We start from the raw sequence: 19,273 nt of genomic DNA on the forward strand, positions 1-19,273 counted from the left end.
GACAACCTTTATGGAAATTGAGAATTGAGCATGCTAGGATTGACAAGATCAGTAATGCGTCAGCCCAGGTTATAAGATTTGCGGATAAAACAGAGAGGCGAGTAACTAAACCGCTAGCTATGCTCCTCTGTGTCCCTGTCCGGTCTTGGCTTCCGAGGCCGGGGTCTATTTTCTACCCGAGGCCGGGGCTGCACAGGGCCTACCAGAGCTACTGGGACCAGTTAGCTACTTTGCTTAGCGCCTATAGCTCCGGTTTCTGTGTTTCAGGGCGATTTTCCACTCTGTTGTGCGGCGGCGCCGCTCACCGAAATAAACAAGCTTGTGGATCGGCCTTTTATAGTCATTTTGTTGTTGGCGGGCGGTTGGCGTTTGTGGCAGAAGAACGTTTGAGGTTAGCACCCGTTTGCAGGTGTTGAACCCTGCCAAGCGCTCTTTTTTAATCTGACTTTTTTCCACATATACTATATCTATAACATATAGCATTAGCTAACTGCCTAACTCAAATGAGTTTGACATTATTGTCTTACAGTTAGGCATGTAACAGCATGAGATTTTACTGTATGATATCAAACAAAATACCATATACTGCAGTATTTCACGGCATAACATTTTTGGGGGATTTTCTTTATTTGGTAGTACTAGGGCCCATAAAATAAACTAAATACAGTGTACATATTTTATAGACTTTCTGTGAACATCTAAAGTAGGTTTGTACTGCCTTAGAATAAAAAAAATTACAATATGAATGTAATAGTCAAATTTGGGTTGTGCTTTAGCATGTTGACACTGCCATGAGCCAAACAAATTATAATTAATGAACAAAACATTGCGACACGACGCAGCATATGCACATATTATGCATACATAAATAATGAAATACCATGACACTATATGCCACGATAATACAGTAATACGGTATACCTTTACATGCCTACTTACATTACTAATTTAATACAGTAATACGGTATACCTTTACATGCCTACTTACATTACTAATATAATACAGTAATACGGTATACCTTTACATGCCTACTTACATTACTAATATAATACAGTAATACGGTATACCTTTACATGCCTACTTACATTACGCCCTGCTCTGCCTTTGACATTTTGCGGTGACATCGCTGTTACCCTGGTTTTTAACCAGCCAAAGCAAAGCAAAGTAAAGTTCTTTGTTTACCCAGGGTAAGTGGACTAAGCTCGAGATGCTTGTTTACAGCCACGCCCTGCTCATAGAACATTTCATGGTTGGGGTTCAATGCCTTGCTCAAGGGCACTTCAGTGGTGGTAATTTTAACGTGTCGGTCCGGGGATTCGAACTGGCGACCTTCCGGTATCAGGACCGCTCCGCAAACCGTTCGGCCACCGCTGCCAAAATTCTCTTATGTAATTTAGATGGCATATTATGTACACATAGCGCTCTATAGTTATACTCATAGTCATTGTACAGATATTCTACTGTATGATAGGTTCTTAGTTTGCTTATGATCCTTGATGACTATTTTTTATATATTTGATGTATCATGTGTTGTTCTTGCTTACTGTAAATCACTCTGGATTAAGAGCGTCTGCTAAATGCCTACATTGTAATCTCTGCCACCACACTATACCACCCAAGTCTCGGCTTGTGTTTCAGACACGCTGGCTGAACACATGTGTGAGTCCAGCCTCAGGCATTAGGCCTTTCCAGGGAGACATATTTCTAGTGTGTGCCATTTTCACGCATATGCAGTCGTCATAATCATCATCAAGTATCAATATTATGGCGGCAATTACATATCTGTGATAATTTTGTAGAAGGCTTATGGAACCTCCCAGTGGGCATGCAGTGTATGTCTGCATATCACATAGATAGACTACCACTGATAATAAGAAGCAGAGCTGCTAGCTCAAGCGTATTCAGCCTTTCATCTGTCATGTTATCTAATGTTGTAGCTTGAAGGTTTCTTGTGTTAAGCATGCAAAGGTTGCTATGCTCCATATAATTGCTAACTATCAGCTCTAATGCGTTACTTAGTGATGACAGCAGACTAAAGGGTCCACTATTGGATGTAATGAAATGGACTTCCCTACAGCTTTAGGAATGGAGCACCGCTGACCAACTGCTAACAGAACCCTTACCTTTTTGACGGAGATCACCGCCTCCTGCGTATGTGGGTCTGTGGTGACCCTGAAGAGCTCCCCTCCCTCTTGGTCTTTGATCAGGTAGCTCATGTCCGTGTTCTCTCCCATGTCGGCGTCGGTGGCGATGACGCGGCCCACCGAGGTCCCCACGGGCGCCCCCTCCGAGACCGCAAACTGGTACATCTCTGGTTGGTGACCCGGGTAAGTGTTACAGGAGGACAGAAGGGCAGAAGGAAAATAAATAAGTGATGGAAGGTGTTACGAGGAAGAAGAGGAAAGGTGGATGACCGGAAGAGGGTGAGGTTAGAGGGACTCCATGTGGAGAAGATGAGACAGAACAGACAAAAAATGAAGCAGGCACAGAAAAAAAGAAATATCACGTGTCAAAGAGATGAATTGAAGAAACAAGAGGGGAGAAAGGGTGAGAGAATGCAATAAAGGAAAGAGATCAACGGGATCAGGATGAGTTAAGCGAGGTCTGTGGTCAATATGTTCACAGCATACCATCCAGTTCAATTAAATTCATGTTGAACATAATACTGTATAACATTATGCCATTGCTGTTAGCTGCACTGACAGCTCCTATTGAGTTCCTGTCAGGGGTTATGCACTACTATATCTCTGGCAGGTTTGAGTGTTAATAGTGCATATGCTAAACTGTCAGTCCATGTCAGTATTAAGACTTTCAGTACTGTCTGCCAGGGTTCATTCACAACACTGAACAACAACATAACAACTGGTTTATATATTCAAGCACATTCTTTTGTACAGTTTGCGAGGTGTGCATGGATCTGCTTTCCAAACTGAATCTGTGGCCATACAGCAGTGAGAATTACTGAAGCTAGCCGTATTCACACAAGCAGCTACAAAAGTGACAGGCTACTATTCCAATGGCCAGCAACATAAAGATGACACTCGTAACTTCTGACACAGGTCTGCTACAAAAAATATGAAACGGCTTCCACATTTTAAACACTCTTTTTCCAATGTAAGTCGATGGGAATTTTTAATTCACTAATAAATTAATTATTAATTTAAAATGTGTTAAATGGGGAAAAGGGCTTTCTTAAGACCTCCATAATATTATGGTCAATGCCTGTGTGAAGAGTGAGAGCGATTGGTGGAGGCAGTGAGGAGCAATGACAGTGTTTCAGATATTCATTCATTCATTCAGACATTGTGTGAATTTTAGTTAGATGTTTATTGCGAACGCAATGAGCATTTACTATGAGACCCATCTTTTTGTCTGTCTGTGTGTCTGTCACGCTGTAACACCACCCGCCCGCCACCAGAGGGCGCAGCTGTATCACACACAAAAACACACACACACACACACACACATGCACGCACGCACACACACACACACACACACACACAAACAACTTAACTTAATAAAAAAAAACTTAAAAAAAAAAAACTTTAAAAAAACCTAACTTAAAAAAACTTAACTTAAAAAAAAAGAAAAAAAACTTTAAAAAAAAGAACTAAAACACAAACAACTTAACTTAATAAAAAAAAACTTAAAAGAAAAAACTTAAAAAAAAACGTAACTTAAAACAACTTAACTTAAAAAACTTAAAAAAAACTTAACTTAAAAAAAAACTTAAAAAGAAAAAACTTTAAAAAAAAGGAACTTAAAAAAACTTAACTTAAAAAAAAAACTTAAACTTTAAAAAAAAAAAAAAAAATGAACTAAAACAAACCCTTAAAGTACGTAATTTATTCTAATTGTTGTTATTGCAATTTACGAGCTGCGTTCGCTTCCCGCGTTCGCGCGTCTTACTTCTGTTTGATCAATTCCACTGATCTTGCAGGGGAAACTAATCTTTGTCGTCGGCCAGTTCCCAGTTGTTTTTAAGCTGAGCCTTTCTATGTTCCTTCATGGTTTTTCTCACTCGCTCCCACACAGACACACTTTTTGACATGATTAGTTGCGCAACAGTGACTCATCGGCAATGTAGCTCGTTTTTCAGCTTTTGTAGCGGCTAGCGTGAACGCACCATGAGGTGAAAAATATATATATTAATAATATAATTTCACAGAAAGTAAAGAAAACCGTATCAGTGACACAACCTAAGCTACACAAAAACCTGATCTAAAGTAACACAGCAAACAATACAACTTAATTGAGCTAGCTTGACAACTCTTGATGAGTTGGGAAAACAGGCTTGAAAGGTTCACTTCTGTGGTCTCTAACATTACACCTAGCTACATTTATTTCATATTTACATGTCGATTTCAGCTCTGACACTTAATTGGTAAATGGTGCATTTATATAGCGCCTTTTATCCAAGGCGTTTTACATAGATTGTGCATCAATTCACCCATTCACACACACATTCATACACCGATGGCAGTGGAAACCATGCAAGGCACGAGCCAGCACATTGGGAGAAATTAGGGGTTCAGTGTCTTGCTCAAGGACACTTCGACACTAACTCTGGGGGAGTCCAGGTTCGAACTGGCAACCTTGTGGTCCCCATCCAGCCACTCTACCCCTGAGCCACCGCCACCCCTTATTTCATGCTCTAGTATGTGAAGAGTCGGCCTGTGCTATTAACTCATTTTGAAAAAGAAAAAAAAGCGAGTAATGTTTTAGACACAGGGAGAAAGAGAGACGGAAATACATAAAATGTATGAGTCTTATGTTGTACTTATATGAAATTAATATTATTATGGAATATTATTCCATAATACTGCAGCCCTTTTCTGATAATTGTATACTATCTTGATGTTTTTGTCATAGTTCTTTTGCCCTGTACCTATTGCGCATAATTCCTATTGGGATTGACTGACGGGTCGACAGTGAATTTGGCATCTAAGATGACCTTAATTCACTAAACTAAATCTGTAAAATTACCACAAGAGCTGTGAGGATAAAACAAAACATCAGTGTCACTCTCTTGAATATTGATTCAGACCTCTCTAGAGTCCCATGTACCGGGCCAGACATCAGTTCCCATCACTTGATGGCCAGTTATGGGTCGAGTGTTGGACCAGCACATGCATTAATATAAAATGATTTTCTCTGACAGTATTTGGGCCAGTCAGCACGGCTGACACCATTCCCTGATTGGTGTTAGTGCCTCTCTCTCTCTCTCTCTCTCTCTCTCTCTCTCATTTTATTTTAATTATATTGCTGAGTGGAGTGGTTTCTCCAGCAAAATCTCTGGGACAAATTATGTCAAAGCATGTTGGGGATGATGTAAACAAACGATCCGTGGTAAAATAAATAAATCAGCACTCCATCACTGTAGTACTGTATACAGTGGGCGGGTCTAACATTCAGAACTCAGAGCCCATAGGGGCCACTGCTTATTCTCTCTCTCTCTCTCTCTCTCTCTCTCTCTCTCTCTCTCTCATCATGCACCACATTTCCACTCATTTTCTTTTCAGGAAATGCAAAAAAGAGCCAGTGTTCCAATGGATCCGATGTAATTATTATTTTGTCACAAGCACTTGTTAATACTTAATCGCTAGAAAAGACAAAATCTCGTCTTTGGCATTGTGGACAAATTGATAAATGACGAGAAATCTGTAATGCTCACAACGCAATGAATCTCTGAAGACAGAATCTGCTAACAGCAAGCTCTGTCAGCACCACTGCCTTAAACATTGTAACATTGTTGTTAGCAGGAATAGAGGAAAAACTGTCTTCACTTACAGAATTAGATTTATTGAGCACACACGCACGCACGTGCGTGCGTGCGTGCGTGCGTGCGTGCGTGCGTGCGTGCGTCTGTGTGCAAGAGGCTCACTCTGTGGAAAGCGTGGAGGGTTGTCGTTAACGTCGGTGATGACGATGGTCACCGTAGTGGAGCCAGAGAGACCGCCCAGTTGACCCGCCATGTCCGTGGCCTTGACCACCAGCTCGTAGCGGTCCTGGGTCTCACGGTCCAGGTCTGCCACAGCTGTCAGGATGATCCCTGATGATGGCGGCATGGAAAGGGACACATGAGAAGTGGGAGAGAGAGAGAGAGAGAGAGGACACACACACACACACACACACACACACACACACACACACACACACACACACACACACACACACACACACACACACACACACACACACACACACACACACACACACACACCGAGAGAGACAAAAGAAAAGTACACAACGGTTGTTAGAATTCCTGCAACTTGATAATATCCCCGACACCGCCCATTTTGAATATCAACTTCAGCTGAGCACTCTATTACAGATGAGACGCACTAGTGCAGTGCATTCCAATTCCCCTCCATGAGCCCTCCGGATAGACGAGATTGTGTCTTTCTTTCCCTTTTTTTCTCTTTTTTTTAAAGCACCGTGCTTATACCATTATAGGACTGGGCTGTATTAAAATGAATAATATATAGGCAACGGAATGAAGGACTGACTGCCTCTGCCAGAATTAAGCTTCAAGACAACTGCTCTATACGGTGAAAGCCAAGCCTGTGTCAGGATGTACCTCTATAGTGCAAGCAGTGGAGTCGGTAGACAAAACAATCACAATGGCTTCTCTTAATCTGCCCAGGGAGCGCATTCAGTAGTTGCATTTCAACAGGCTCTGTGCTGAGTTGAAAACAGGCTGTCTACTGCGTTAAGCCACACCAGTCTTACACTTCAAAGAGAGGAAAGAGTTCTGCAGAGTTTGAAAAGAAAGAAACAATCCAATCCTCTGCATGCTTCCAGAAATTGGATATTTGTGAAAAGATGACTGCAGTGTATTAGTCGCTGTGACTGACCCACTATGTGGACTAACTACAGTAGCAACACTCAGGTCAGGTTGCCCTGTCCAATCACAGGCAGCTGGGGATGTCATGGCTGACATTGTGACCAAGGCACAGGAGAAGAATGGGGGGAATTTCAGCTCCATATTTTTTTGTTTTGCATTTTAGTGTGACAATATGATGGCATAATACCGGTAAGCTCTGTATAATTGGTTGATTGACAAACAGCAACATGTATAAGCTCACAAGACATCATAATGTATATAGGCATTGGGAGCTTGTAGATTTTTTATATCAAAAAAAGTAATGTCAACTTTCATTTCTGTAGGCATGGCCAGACAAGGCAGGTTTTGTATAGCAGCACATTGCAGCAACAAGGCAATTCAAAGTACTTTACGTAAAACACCAGGGCATTAAGATATAGAAGCTCTATTGTAAGCTCTAATCTTCTTTTGTGATGTGAATACAATATAACCTATACAATTGGGCTGGTTGTATTTGGTCTCCCTGCTCTTCTATTGAGACATTTAGATCCTGTGTCTACAGTCTAGGTTGAACACAATCCTGTTTCTGGTTTGACACAAATTTTGACCCGAAGGTCAAAATAATATTTCTCCCCAGAGCAAGCACTGCTAAAAATGTCAGCACGTTTGCAGGAGTGCCTGCGTCATTCTGGTGAGAGACACTGGCGAGAGAAACTAAAACAGGATTTGTCAAAAACACTTGTTCTCTCCTCCGCGCCCATACCCTATAGGTGGGGTTGGTGAAAGGCCTTTCTGTGAGGAGTTTACATGTTCTCACAAAAAACATGCAGTAATCCTAGTCTCTACTGCACCCCCCTGGTCAGCTGGGGCACCTGATGGAGGGGAAAGAAACTGGTTGTAATAACATGTTCCTTCCACAAGCTATGTCCTACCATGGACACTCCCCCCTGTCAGGTGATAAAAAAGCGGTCTAATCACTCTTCGTGCATTGAAGGAAGCATGAGCTCAGTTTGGGGCTCTCCCCAGGTTGGCAAAGGGAGAGTCATGCCCAGGATTGCAGTCTAGGTAATTGGAACCGGGTTAAAAATGGGTTACAAAATCCTGGGGTGGAAAACATTTATGTGGAATGGTTAAAGTGAAAGACCATTCAAAGAGTATGAAAATACATTTGTTTAGAAAAATACATTGGCATGATAATATCACTGCATTCCACGTGGGAATAGTAATACACAGTCATACACACTGCCCCCCTGCCACACACTGCCACCCGCCAGCCCTACAGCGGTGGCACAACAGAAGCTAGCCGCTTCACTGGGTGGTAAGATAATATTTCTATTCTGCCCCTCTCCTGGGATTTTACATGTCAAAATCTATTGTTGCATTTCCTGGGCTTGTGCTCCTCTCCCTCCCAGAGGTTTACATTGTGTTGAATACACAACTCAGTGATTCTAGTCACATTTGGCTCCCAAGTAGCTCCGGGCCATGTTTGTATGCGAGTAGCCAAAAGTACATGCAGCAGCGGAGCTAAGGAGGGAGGCAAATGACATGGTCCTCTTTCATCCACAGGAAGCCAGAGGGGATGCATTTATGATGCATTTCCCCCCCTATCTCAACCCTAACTCCCTGCATTGAATAAGATTTTATTCAACACATTTGAATGTAAAATTCTGTTACAGGATTTATATTCATTATATGTCTCCCATGCTGACTGAAAATGAACGTACACGGCACAGGGGAAGCCAGTGTGGACGTCAAAACCGCCAAAACCCTAGTTATTAAGGAGCTCGAAAAAAGCTAGCCTACATAGGAAAGGAAAAAAAAGTGAGCATGAAATGTAAATGACGATAGCTCTATTTCTTCCTCAACAGAACTTGGTCTGTGAATCCACAACCGACCATGAATGGCATGTGTTTCGCTTTTGTTCAATTCATCATACTGTCTCTTGAAACATAACACATGATCTGTGGAGAGTGGTATTGCCTTCATACACAATAACATCATAACAAAACAATCCCTAAGAGAATTTTCTTTACAGAGAAAGACACAAAGAAAGATGCCTCAATACTGTCATAACAATCCAACATGTGAGAGATGTCTTTACATAGACAGCGATTCTTAACCGTTTTCATTTCAACGACCATCGGTTTAGATTATATTTTATCTTTATTGATCCCACAAGGGAAATACAGTTGTCGGGTACTGCACTGCAGTACCGCACTATGAAGCATAGGACAGATCAGAAATACATCTATATTATCTATATTACATATTGTGACGTCAACTGTCCAATCATATGAGGGCAATAATGTATCCTGTGGAATTTTAGGCAGGGGGGTGTAATTGTCGTACAATCAGAGGAGCGAAAAAATAAATAAATAACAATAACAATACAATAATAGTTAGACCACGGATCCTCATTTGATACAGTAGCCCAAGTCCTTCACCGGCAGGTCGTGAGACGAGGAGCTGGTCTCCCGGCTAGCCCCACCGAGGCAGGGCCATTTATCATCCTGGCACCGGGGCCGACCGAATCAAAGTGGCAGGGACCAAAAAAAAGAGGGATCATTAAAAGTTTAGCGCTTCTCCCACGGGGCCATTTGCAGGCAACACCAACGCTGGGCTATGCCTGAGAGATCGCGGCTCAGGCCTTATCCCCGCCATCCGCCTCACCAATACAATACCAGCAGGGAATTCAGCCATATCTGCTGACTGGGGACGAGTGACACTATCTGCATCTTGGGGGATATTCAACGTATAACCCTCTGGAGATTTAACTGTCTGTGCCCAATTAGCATTTTTATTTGTGGAAATTAATGATGGGTTTAAGTGTTTAATAGAACACAGGGGTGATTGCCAGTACATTGCAGTATATCTGCTGTAGACTAATAGTTGTGTCTTAGATGGCAGGGCTTATTTCTTATTTTTGAGTGTCATACCATGCAGGAAGGTCCGTCTGAACTGAGTGATGCTGAACTGTACTTGTTGTACTGTACTCACAGTGTGTGTGCGTGCGTGCGTGCGTGCGTGCGTGCGTGCGTGCGTGCGTGCGTGCGTGCGTGCGTGCGTGCGTGCGTGCGTGCGTGCGTGCGTGCGTGCGCGCGTAATGCTGTGCAACAGTGACACTTGGTGGTGAAAAAACGCTATTTCCATGCACAGACAGACAGACAGACAGACAGACAGACAGACAGACATGCCTTGGGCACATAGTAAAAAGAAACTAACATTGCAAGTAATTGAGTACCACAGACGAAAAACAGTCTAAGTCCAAATTTCAGACTGACCCCTCCACGAAAAGGCCTCGTTGTCCTGAACCCTTATCTATCATTTATACATTATGGATCAATAGTGTGGACTTAGACTGTTATTCGTCTGTGGCATTCAATTAATGCTTACGGCGATATATACGGCAGTGCATAAATCTCCTTGAGCAAGTCGGTTAATCCTTCATCTGTATGCCTGTGAATATATGGGGAGGCTGTATCCGTGTAATGATCATTTCTGCAACTTGTTTAGCTCTGCCTAACTGTTGTCCCTGCCTATGTCTAACCTCAAGTCACCAGGCTTTCCACCTCAGAGGTGGTTTAGATCGGATGATAAGAACATTGTCGCTACAAGTTGGAATAAAAGATGAATATACCAAACAAACTATTCCAGGAAGCACTTGAAGAAACCTGTTGGATTCATACGCTGCATCAAGGCTTTTATTGGGTCTGACCTAAAATGATGAGGCCCTCGATAGCAGGGGATTATTTAGGGTAGTCCTTATTACCGGTTTGGGTTCCAGCCTTGTGACTACAAACCAGTGACTACAACATGATGTGTAAGATCGAGAGAGAGAGAGAGAGAGAGAGAGAGAGAGAGAGAGAGAGAGAGAGAGAGAGAGAGAGAGAGAGGTTATGTACATGGTAAATCAAGCAGCTTACCAGTGTGTTTCTCCACAGAGAATAACTTCTCCCCGTCCAGAACGCTGTACACCACCCTGGCACTGCTGCCATACGTCGGGTCATCTGCATCTGACGCTATGACCTTCATCACGGATGTTCCTATTCAGAGAGAGAGAGAGAGAGAGAGAGAGAGAGAGAGAGAGAATGAGAACACACACACAGGCTCAGATGAAGAGAAGTTCAGAGCCAGGCCACCTGGGATTAAGCCACAGACAGACACTGACATCTTAAAGAGTCAGGGCGAGAGAGAGGATAGTTTATGTACAACAGCAAAGCAGGTGTTTGGGGACCTCTGGGTTCTCCATGTCTGTGTGTTTGCTGCGTGTGCCTGAGTGACTGCATGCCTACTGTAGGACTTATTATACTAGAGAGAGAGAGAGAGAGAGAGAGAGAGAGAGAGAGAGAGAGAGAGAGAGAGAGAGAGAGAGAGAGAGAAAACAAGGTTAATGCATTGAGGAACTGGCACGCCAGGGAAACGATTCATCTCTATGTACCTAATTTTCCAAACACATTTTTTTATGTTTCAAATTACCTCTTGCCACAAAACCGGCGCAGACGGTTGCTCGGCCTCTCCCAGGCACACAAGCTGTGCTCGGAAGATGAAAGGAAAACATCAACTTATTTAACATCTCTATCTTCAAAGTCCGATATAATATAAAGGTGCATGAAATCCACAACAACAAGCAATTATCGCTGATTGCTGGCACTTATGGAAATATGGCGGTAATTTCCATAAGAACCTACTGTTCTATATTATTCGTCAGCTGTGTGCAAGCCTCTGGCAGCCAACAAACAAGCACATATTTACATTTAGTCACACGCTTTAGTTAAAGCTCAGATAAAGCCTGTAAAGCTTAATGGGCAACAGCTTCCTCTAACTGCTTTGGGAAAAGAACCAACCACTGACTATAGCCTTTTAGTGGCTGAGCTGTTTCCCTCCCTATAAATAAAAACACCTTACATTAAAAGGGCGGAAGGACAAAAAATGAGGGAAAAAAATAAAAACGAGAAAGGAAAAGGCACAGAGAATCCTGGCACAGGCAGCCATGAGTCCTCAAGGACGAGGAGTCTGTCTCCATTCCCCTGGCAAGGTCCATAGGAAATTACTAACAGCTGGTGTTGTCCACCAAAGGTCACAGCTGTAGCCTCTCTCAGAGCCCTGTCATGCTACTGTCCAGCCACATAATGGCTGTATGCTAATGATGCTAATTAGCAGAACGTGTCAGAGCACTGTTTGTTTCCTGTCGTCCATTGGTGCTCCCAAGGGTCGGGGAGGGAGGAGACAGGTAAGACAGAACAGTGGATTATCATTAAAGCCACGGGGCCATTACCACGGGCAGCCCAGATCACTATCCTGCTGCTGTCGCCAACAGCAGCATTCCCTCTCTTTTTACTGGAAGCTGAAAGGCCTGCATGCAAACACAGCTATAGTGCCATCTATGCATATGCTCATAGAGTCTAGGGCATACACACGTGAGGCTATGATAATCAGCCACAGCAAGTGTTAAGTCGCAAATATTACAGTACGAGCAACCTTGTGTAGTTAAATCCAACAGTAGCTGTGCTTTTCATCTCCTGCTGTACTGTACCTACCGCAGTATGTATGTATGTGTGTGTGGTTCTTAATGCATGCTCAAACAGTATAAGTAACATAATTCACTCATTATTATCTCGCCATAATATGCAATTAATTGGCCCATGTCTGCCTGATCCTTAGAAGATCACGCACACAATATACTGCACGGTTGGAGGAAGATCAATGGGATACAGTGTTTCTCATATTGAAAACAGAAAGCCATATAGAGACAAGGCAGTTTCATTACTGGCGACAGACAGAACCCCTGCCTTTGCTAATTCTGTCTACCTGGTTGTCTCTGTGCGTCCAGCAAAGCCATTTCCATCCATGGGATTATTCTCTTATCTTAATTTTCCCCGGGTATAACAATCAGCTCGACACTCAGCTGTTTCTGGGTCCTAGCTGGCAGCTTGGAGGAACTATATAAATGCAAATGCTACTTTATTGTGTTTATATTAAAAGGGAAGGGAAGCAGGGAGTTTGCTGCCTGCCTGGGTCATTACTAACGCTCTGGTTGGCTTCTGTTTCATTAGGAGAAGTCGTTACTAGTTGGCAGCTCTCAGATCCTACTGGTGAGGGATCTCTACAGCAGTGAGTCGTTACTAGTTGGCAGCTCTCAGATCCTACTGGTGAGGGATCTCTACAGCAGTGAGTCGTTACTAGTTTACAGCTCTCAGATCCTACTGGTGAGGGATCTCTACAGCAGTGAGTCGTTACTAGTTGGCAGCTCTCAGATCCTACTGGTGAGGGATCTCTATAGCAGTGAGTCGTTACTAGTTGGCAGCTCTCAGATCCTACTGGTGAGGGATCTCTACAGCAGTGAGTCGTTACTAGTTGGCAGCTCTCAGATCCTACTGGTGAGGGATCTCTACAGCAGTGAGTCGTTACTAGTTGGCAGCTCTCAGATCAGATCCTACTGGTGAGGGATCTCTACAGCAGTGCTTCCCAAACCTTTTAGCCTGTGACCTAAAAGAGACATTTGCCCGGGATCTAGTGAAAATAGCAGATCTACAAGCGCACAGCATGTCGCTTCGTGCCACATTAATGAGCTTGTAGATCGGGTTATTTTCACTACTTCTTTGTTGTCTAATTCGTGGAATTTCTTAAATTTGTATTTGATTTATTGAAATTACTTTCGTGAAATCATTGAATTTGTCTTTAATTCATGAAATATTTTAGACACAGAAAAATGTGTCCGTGACCCACAAATGGGTCCCGACCCACTGTTTGGGAACCAGTGCTCTACAGTAGGGATTGAAGTTTCTGAATTGACAAAAAATGTAACACAAACTGTTAAATAAGGAGAAAAACGAAGGGAAAAAAGTGTGTCTAAGTATGGCTAATGAAGACCATTTCTCATTATTAAATACATATTTTTCTCTCTCTACAGTACAGTAAATAAAGATAAAGAGCATGGTAAATTGTTCTGAGATGACACAGTAGTCGCAGCAGCAATGATTTAGCTGTTTGTCGTAATGGTGTAAAGCAGCATATAAACAAACATGTTTTCCTCTGTGCCTCTTCTTGAACACACTGTTTTTCTCAATTCCTCAAATTACTTTTTCCTTTCATTCTTTTTAAATTGAGAATAGCCATTACATTTTTACCCCATTTTTTGGTGCTCATTATGCTAATTAATCCTCCCCACACATTTGTGTTGCCACTGCTGTTGTACCTACCAGTGAGGAAAGCCCACTGGGACACCACTGCAACCAGCCATGTATAAGTATTAAAGGGGAAAACCACCCATTTTCAACATTTTACTATGTCATTAATATACCATAGAGCTGTTGTGTGGAAATAATAAAAAAGTCCCCCCATTCTGTGCTTCCTAGAACTGTAATTATAAAAAAAATCATTAACATGGTGAAACACATCTTGATGATGTCATCAAGATGTGTTTCACCATGTTAATGATTTTTTTCAGACCTCTAGTTCTAGGAAACACAGAATGGGGGGACTTTTTGTATTATTTCCACACAACAGCTCTAAGGTATATTAATGACATAGTAAAATGTTGAAAATGAGTGGAATGCCCCTTTAAGTAAACATAAAGCCAAGTTGTTGTATAGTGCAGCTTCACAATGTTTTCGCTTCGGCAGCAGTATATTTCTCTTCCGTGTTTCCTATAATCACAGCCAGTAGGCCACAGTAGAGCCTACTTGCTCCATTGCATGGTCTTGATGAGTAACCTACTGGTGATTATGGGTTAATAGCATTCAAAGCGGGTGTGCCAGTGCTGACAGGTGCCGCTCCAGCCCGTAAGATTAGGTGCATCGTGGTGGGCCCCCTGCTCCACCTGAGCACCCCCAATTACTCAAATTACTAATACTAAGTACCACTACCTGACATGAAGCTATAGCATGCATTACTAATACTAAGTACCACTACTTGACATGAAGCTATAGCATGCATTACTAATACTAAGTACCACTACCTGACATGAAGCTATAGCATGCATTACTAATACTAAGTATCACTACCTGACATGAAGCTATAGCATGCATTACTAATACTAAGTACCACTACCTGACATGAAGCTACAGTATAGCATGCATTACTAATACTAAGTACCACTACCTGACATGAAGCTACAGTATAGCATGCATTACTAATACTAAGTACCACTACCTGACATGAAGCTATAGCATGCATTACTAATACTAAGTACCACTACCTGACATGAAGCTATAGCATGCATTCCCAACTAGGTTGGTGCACGTGTATAAATAAGCCATTGAATGTACTATCTAACGTTATTAGTACTCTGATAACGGGTACTACACTGGGGGTGTTCTAACTACACATTGGGTTTTGCATAACCTGGTGCGGCATGCATTCCCAACTTGTATCGTTCCCAACTTTCCCAAAAGTGTTCCTGACTTGCGTGGTCAGGAAGGGCACCGGTCTAGTTTATATGAATAATTGCTTATTTTCTTGACACTACATTGAGAGGAAGCTCAAAGTGCAAGAATGTAAATGTTTGCAATGTTGAGATCAGCTCTATTGCATATGCAGGTGAAAATGAAAGCCTTGATGTATTTGTCTTGCATCCCTAAAATAAAGTGTTACACTTTCGGTTCCACTTTCGGTGTTCACAGTCGTTGTCATTGTCTCTCATGACGTCCATCTCTATTAGGTGTCTGAAGTGGGACCCAAATTGGACATCCATGTCCCCAATCTCACTCCCTATAGAACCAAGCTGTTCCCTGTTCAAACAGTCCAAGCTAATTATGTTCACCTGGCAATGTCATAAAAGTTACATTAAAACGCTGAAGCTCCAATTCTGTCATTAGTGTTCTCTTCTCTCACCTGCTTCAGTTAAAGTTGTCTATTCGCTCTGCAAGTAAGTTGCATATAACCCCTGAGGCCTGCTGAGCTCACAGCCATCTGCATACTGCCCAACAGGCTTAATGTAGAAGTGGATATGGCTTAGCTATTTCAATAGGATTCAATAACAGGGAGAACAATGTGTTCATTACAGACCATGTTATAGTATTGTTATTGTTGGTTGTTTGCTGGCAGTTATAATGATCTATTCCTGTCATTAGAAGGCCTGACTGAGACGTTAATAAGCTACTAATGATAACACAGAAGGGGTTACAAACCATGTACTTACTGTAAGTAACCCTACACTGGTTAATGAGGTGGAATAAGGTCACTCTTTAACCCTACACTGGTTAATGAGGTGGAATAAGGTCACTCTTTAACCCTACACTGGTTAATGAGGTGGAATAAGGTCACTCTTTAAGTAACCCTACACTGGTTAATGAGGTGGAATAAGGTCACTCTTTAACCCTACACTGGTTAATGAGGTGGAATAAGGTCACTCTTTAACCCTACACTGGTTAATGAGGTGGAATAAGGTCACTCTTTAACCCTACACTGGTTAATGAGGTGGAATAAGGTCACTCTTTAACCCTACACTGGTTAATGAGGTGGAATAAGGTCACTCTTTAACCCTACACTGGTTAATGAGGTGGAATAAGGTCACTCTTTAACCCTACACTGGTTAATGAGGTGGAATAAGGTCACTCTTTAACCCTACACTGGTTAATGAGGTGGAATAAGGTCACTCTTTCCAAGGTATTGGTTTCTTTCCAATGTTTGGGTAATGTATAATTTCAATCGATCACACTTTAAGACAAACACAGAATACCAATGCATTGGATTAGGAGGAAATAAACAAATATGGATTTTAATTAAAACCTAATTTTGGGGGCCATCTCCTGTGAAATAAAGTGAGGAAGATTTTCCTTTGAGGGAGGCCAGTGATAGCTTTATATCGGCCCCTACCGACTTGGATTTATGCATGAGTTCTGTTTAATGGTATCAACACAGGCGGTTGGAATGGCTTCCCCTCACCATTTCAGCACTCTGGGGGAGACGGTTTAATTACCGATAGGCGAGCCACAGGAGTGCACCACGTGTGAAGACACTAGACTGACAGCTATTTAAGAGGCATCCTCGTAAAAGAGATTTGTGCCCAACTCGACTGGCGGGGTGGCGACACTGGCTCCGGCGGAGGGGGCATAACGGCTGTGCTGGTGACTTTCTCTCCGGCTTCCTCCCGCCTTAATCTGCAGGACTGAGTGCTCCCCGCCCGCATTATGGATCATTTTAGTAAAGACATAAAAGCTGAGGTGTTTTCACATGAAAGGTTATTTCTTCACTACTTCCAACGTGATTCATTCCTATCATCATTCCTAACATCCACATAAATGCACATAAAGAGGGGGGGGGGGGGGGGGGGGGGGGGCATGTGGCAGACAGAGAGAGGGACAGCTTAAAGCACAAATAACATGCATTTTAAAACTGCTTTTAATATTTAATATCATATTGTCTATGTCCCTCAAAGTTATTTCTAATGGTTTGAGCCTTAATCACAACTCTGATATGCAGTCCTTGTCATTTCTTTCTGGACTTTGAAAGCAGTTTTAGCTGCAGTACCACAATGTCCTGAGGTGGTGGGGGTGCTGATATGCAGATTATTTAATATTTGAGTCATTATAATACTGATAATACTGATGCTAGATAAACCCAGGCTTGTTTCCATTCCATGCCAGCTTGGAAAATCAACAATGGTGGACATTGTAAACAAAGTGGAAATGCAAATTTGGAACTGCAGACTGTAGAAGAGGAGGAATTATACAAAGTAGGGTGACATTGATGACATCACGATGAGGACAAAATCAGTTGAGCTGTTCCTGAGAGCAATTTCCATTAAACCACCTATATTATATGAAAGCCTGATTGTTCAACATTGGTTATTTGTGGGGATAGAAAACACATATGGGAGCCCCAAAAACACAAAATAAATTGAAAAGGTTGAATTTTATGTTATAGGTCCTTTAATTAAATCTCGATCGTAAGATGGTGTCGCATCGAACATAGATCTATACGTCAATGAGCTTGTGGATCAGCTACTTTCAGCGTGGGACACCATCGAATGATGGATTACATCAGGTTGAAGAGGGTGAGAAACCTGCCATGTCATAAAAGCCAACGGCCTGCTTGCAAAGGTCCTCTCTAGGGGAGTTCTACAAGGATTTAGGCATAGACTCCTACAGAGAGCACAAATCTAAGTCTTTATCAGCCACTGACTTGTGTCTTTTATTGGATTCGCGCACACACACACGCACACGCACACACACACACACACAGACACACAGACACACACACACACACACACGCACACACACACACACACACACACACACACACACACACACACACACACACACACCTCGGCTGTGTCAGAATCAATTATGTCCGACACCCTTGTGGAGTGCATAACGGTAGATGTTCCTGGTCACATAAATAGAGGTGGTTGGCAGCATGTATTGATTGTATGATATGATGCACCTGCCTTGTCACATTCCCCTCTCCTGTGATCCCACTGCTCCACATGTCTCACCTATGGTTAGTACTGTATGACAGGCTGTCCAAATGGTGACTTCAGCAATTTGCAACATCCTGTGCCTTCACTCTGAGGGAGAGAGCTCCGGATGCAATACTTCTCACAGGGTAACATGGCAAAATGGGAGAAACAAGTTCTCTGTGTAATAGTTTAGGAAAAAAGAGTTCTGGGCAGGGGGGGAGGGTAGGGAGAAAGAAAGAAAGAAAGAAAGAAAGAAAGAAAGAAAGAAAGAAAGAAAGAAAGAAAGAAAGAAAGATAAATATATAATGATAATGATACATTTCCCAAGGCTTTTTTCCTCGTCTTGATCCCTGACTTACCCTGCATTTGTATTGTCTAAATTCCATCCATGCATGATGCCGTCTCCTTTAAATCATCTTATAAAGACATGGCCCTAGTTAAACTGTCTGGTGAACTACAAGGTCTAAAGACATGGCCCTAGTTAAACTGCCTGGTGAACTACAAGGTCTAAAGACATGGAGCAAGTGCAAATGGTCGTGTCCAACTCCACTTATGCTAGTTTAATGGCATATAATCTGGGTGCAAAGGGGTCGTGTTTAGTTTCTAAATGAATCATGGGAGTGTCTCCCATTCCCTTTAGCCAGGTGCACCTGCACAATGCTATTTAAGCAGGTTGGAGGAGACGTGACCAGGAAATGGGTGCTGCTGCTCATGCACATGGTGAAAGCAAGGGGCCAGTGAGGCTATTCAACGGTGAAGCTCTGGACCCTAGTGGTATGAGGAAGGACTGCAGGCGGACCTGTGGATTCATGACGAGGAAACCCCGTGCAGCTGGGCTTTAACACGTAGGACCATTTTCCCTACGTCACCCCGGACCTCAAATTTGAGGTCCGGAGGAGGTACTTCCGGCAGTCTTCCGGGTGCTTCAAAACGCCACTGAGCAACTCCATCGAAATGAATAGCTTGGGGGCGGGGCTAGTGCTCCAGTTCGGTCTCTATCCTTTATATACTCTATGGGTGAAAGCCATCTATGGGAGCAGCAGGT

At 42.7% G+C, this 19,273-nt stretch overlaps 1 protein-coding gene across 1 annotated transcript in view; it reads right to left on the reverse strand.

Annotated features, from left to right (window-relative positions):
• Positions 1 to 19,273, reverse strand: part of LOC306930406 (cadherin-22-like) — a 161,296-nt gene that overhangs the window by 58,153 nt on the left and 83,870 nt on the right. Inside the window, exons 4-6 of the mRNA XM_079511359.1 lie at positions 10,751 to 10,870; positions 5,886 to 6,053; positions 2,125 to 2,312 (exon numbers count right to left, since the gene is read on the reverse strand). Coding sequence (XP_079367485.1) covers positions 2,125 to 2,312; positions 5,886 to 6,053; positions 10,751 to 10,870 — 476 coding nt within the window. The remainder of the gene's footprint in view (positions 1 to 2,124; positions 2,313 to 5,885; positions 6,054 to 10,750; positions 10,871 to 19,273) is intronic.

The sequence above is a fragment of the Electrona antarctica genome, assembly GCF_951216825.1.
Source record: "Electrona antarctica genome assembly, chromosome: 9".
Classification (NCBI taxonomy): Eukaryota; Metazoa; Chordata; class Actinopteri; order Myctophiformes; family Myctophidae; genus Electrona; species Electrona antarctica.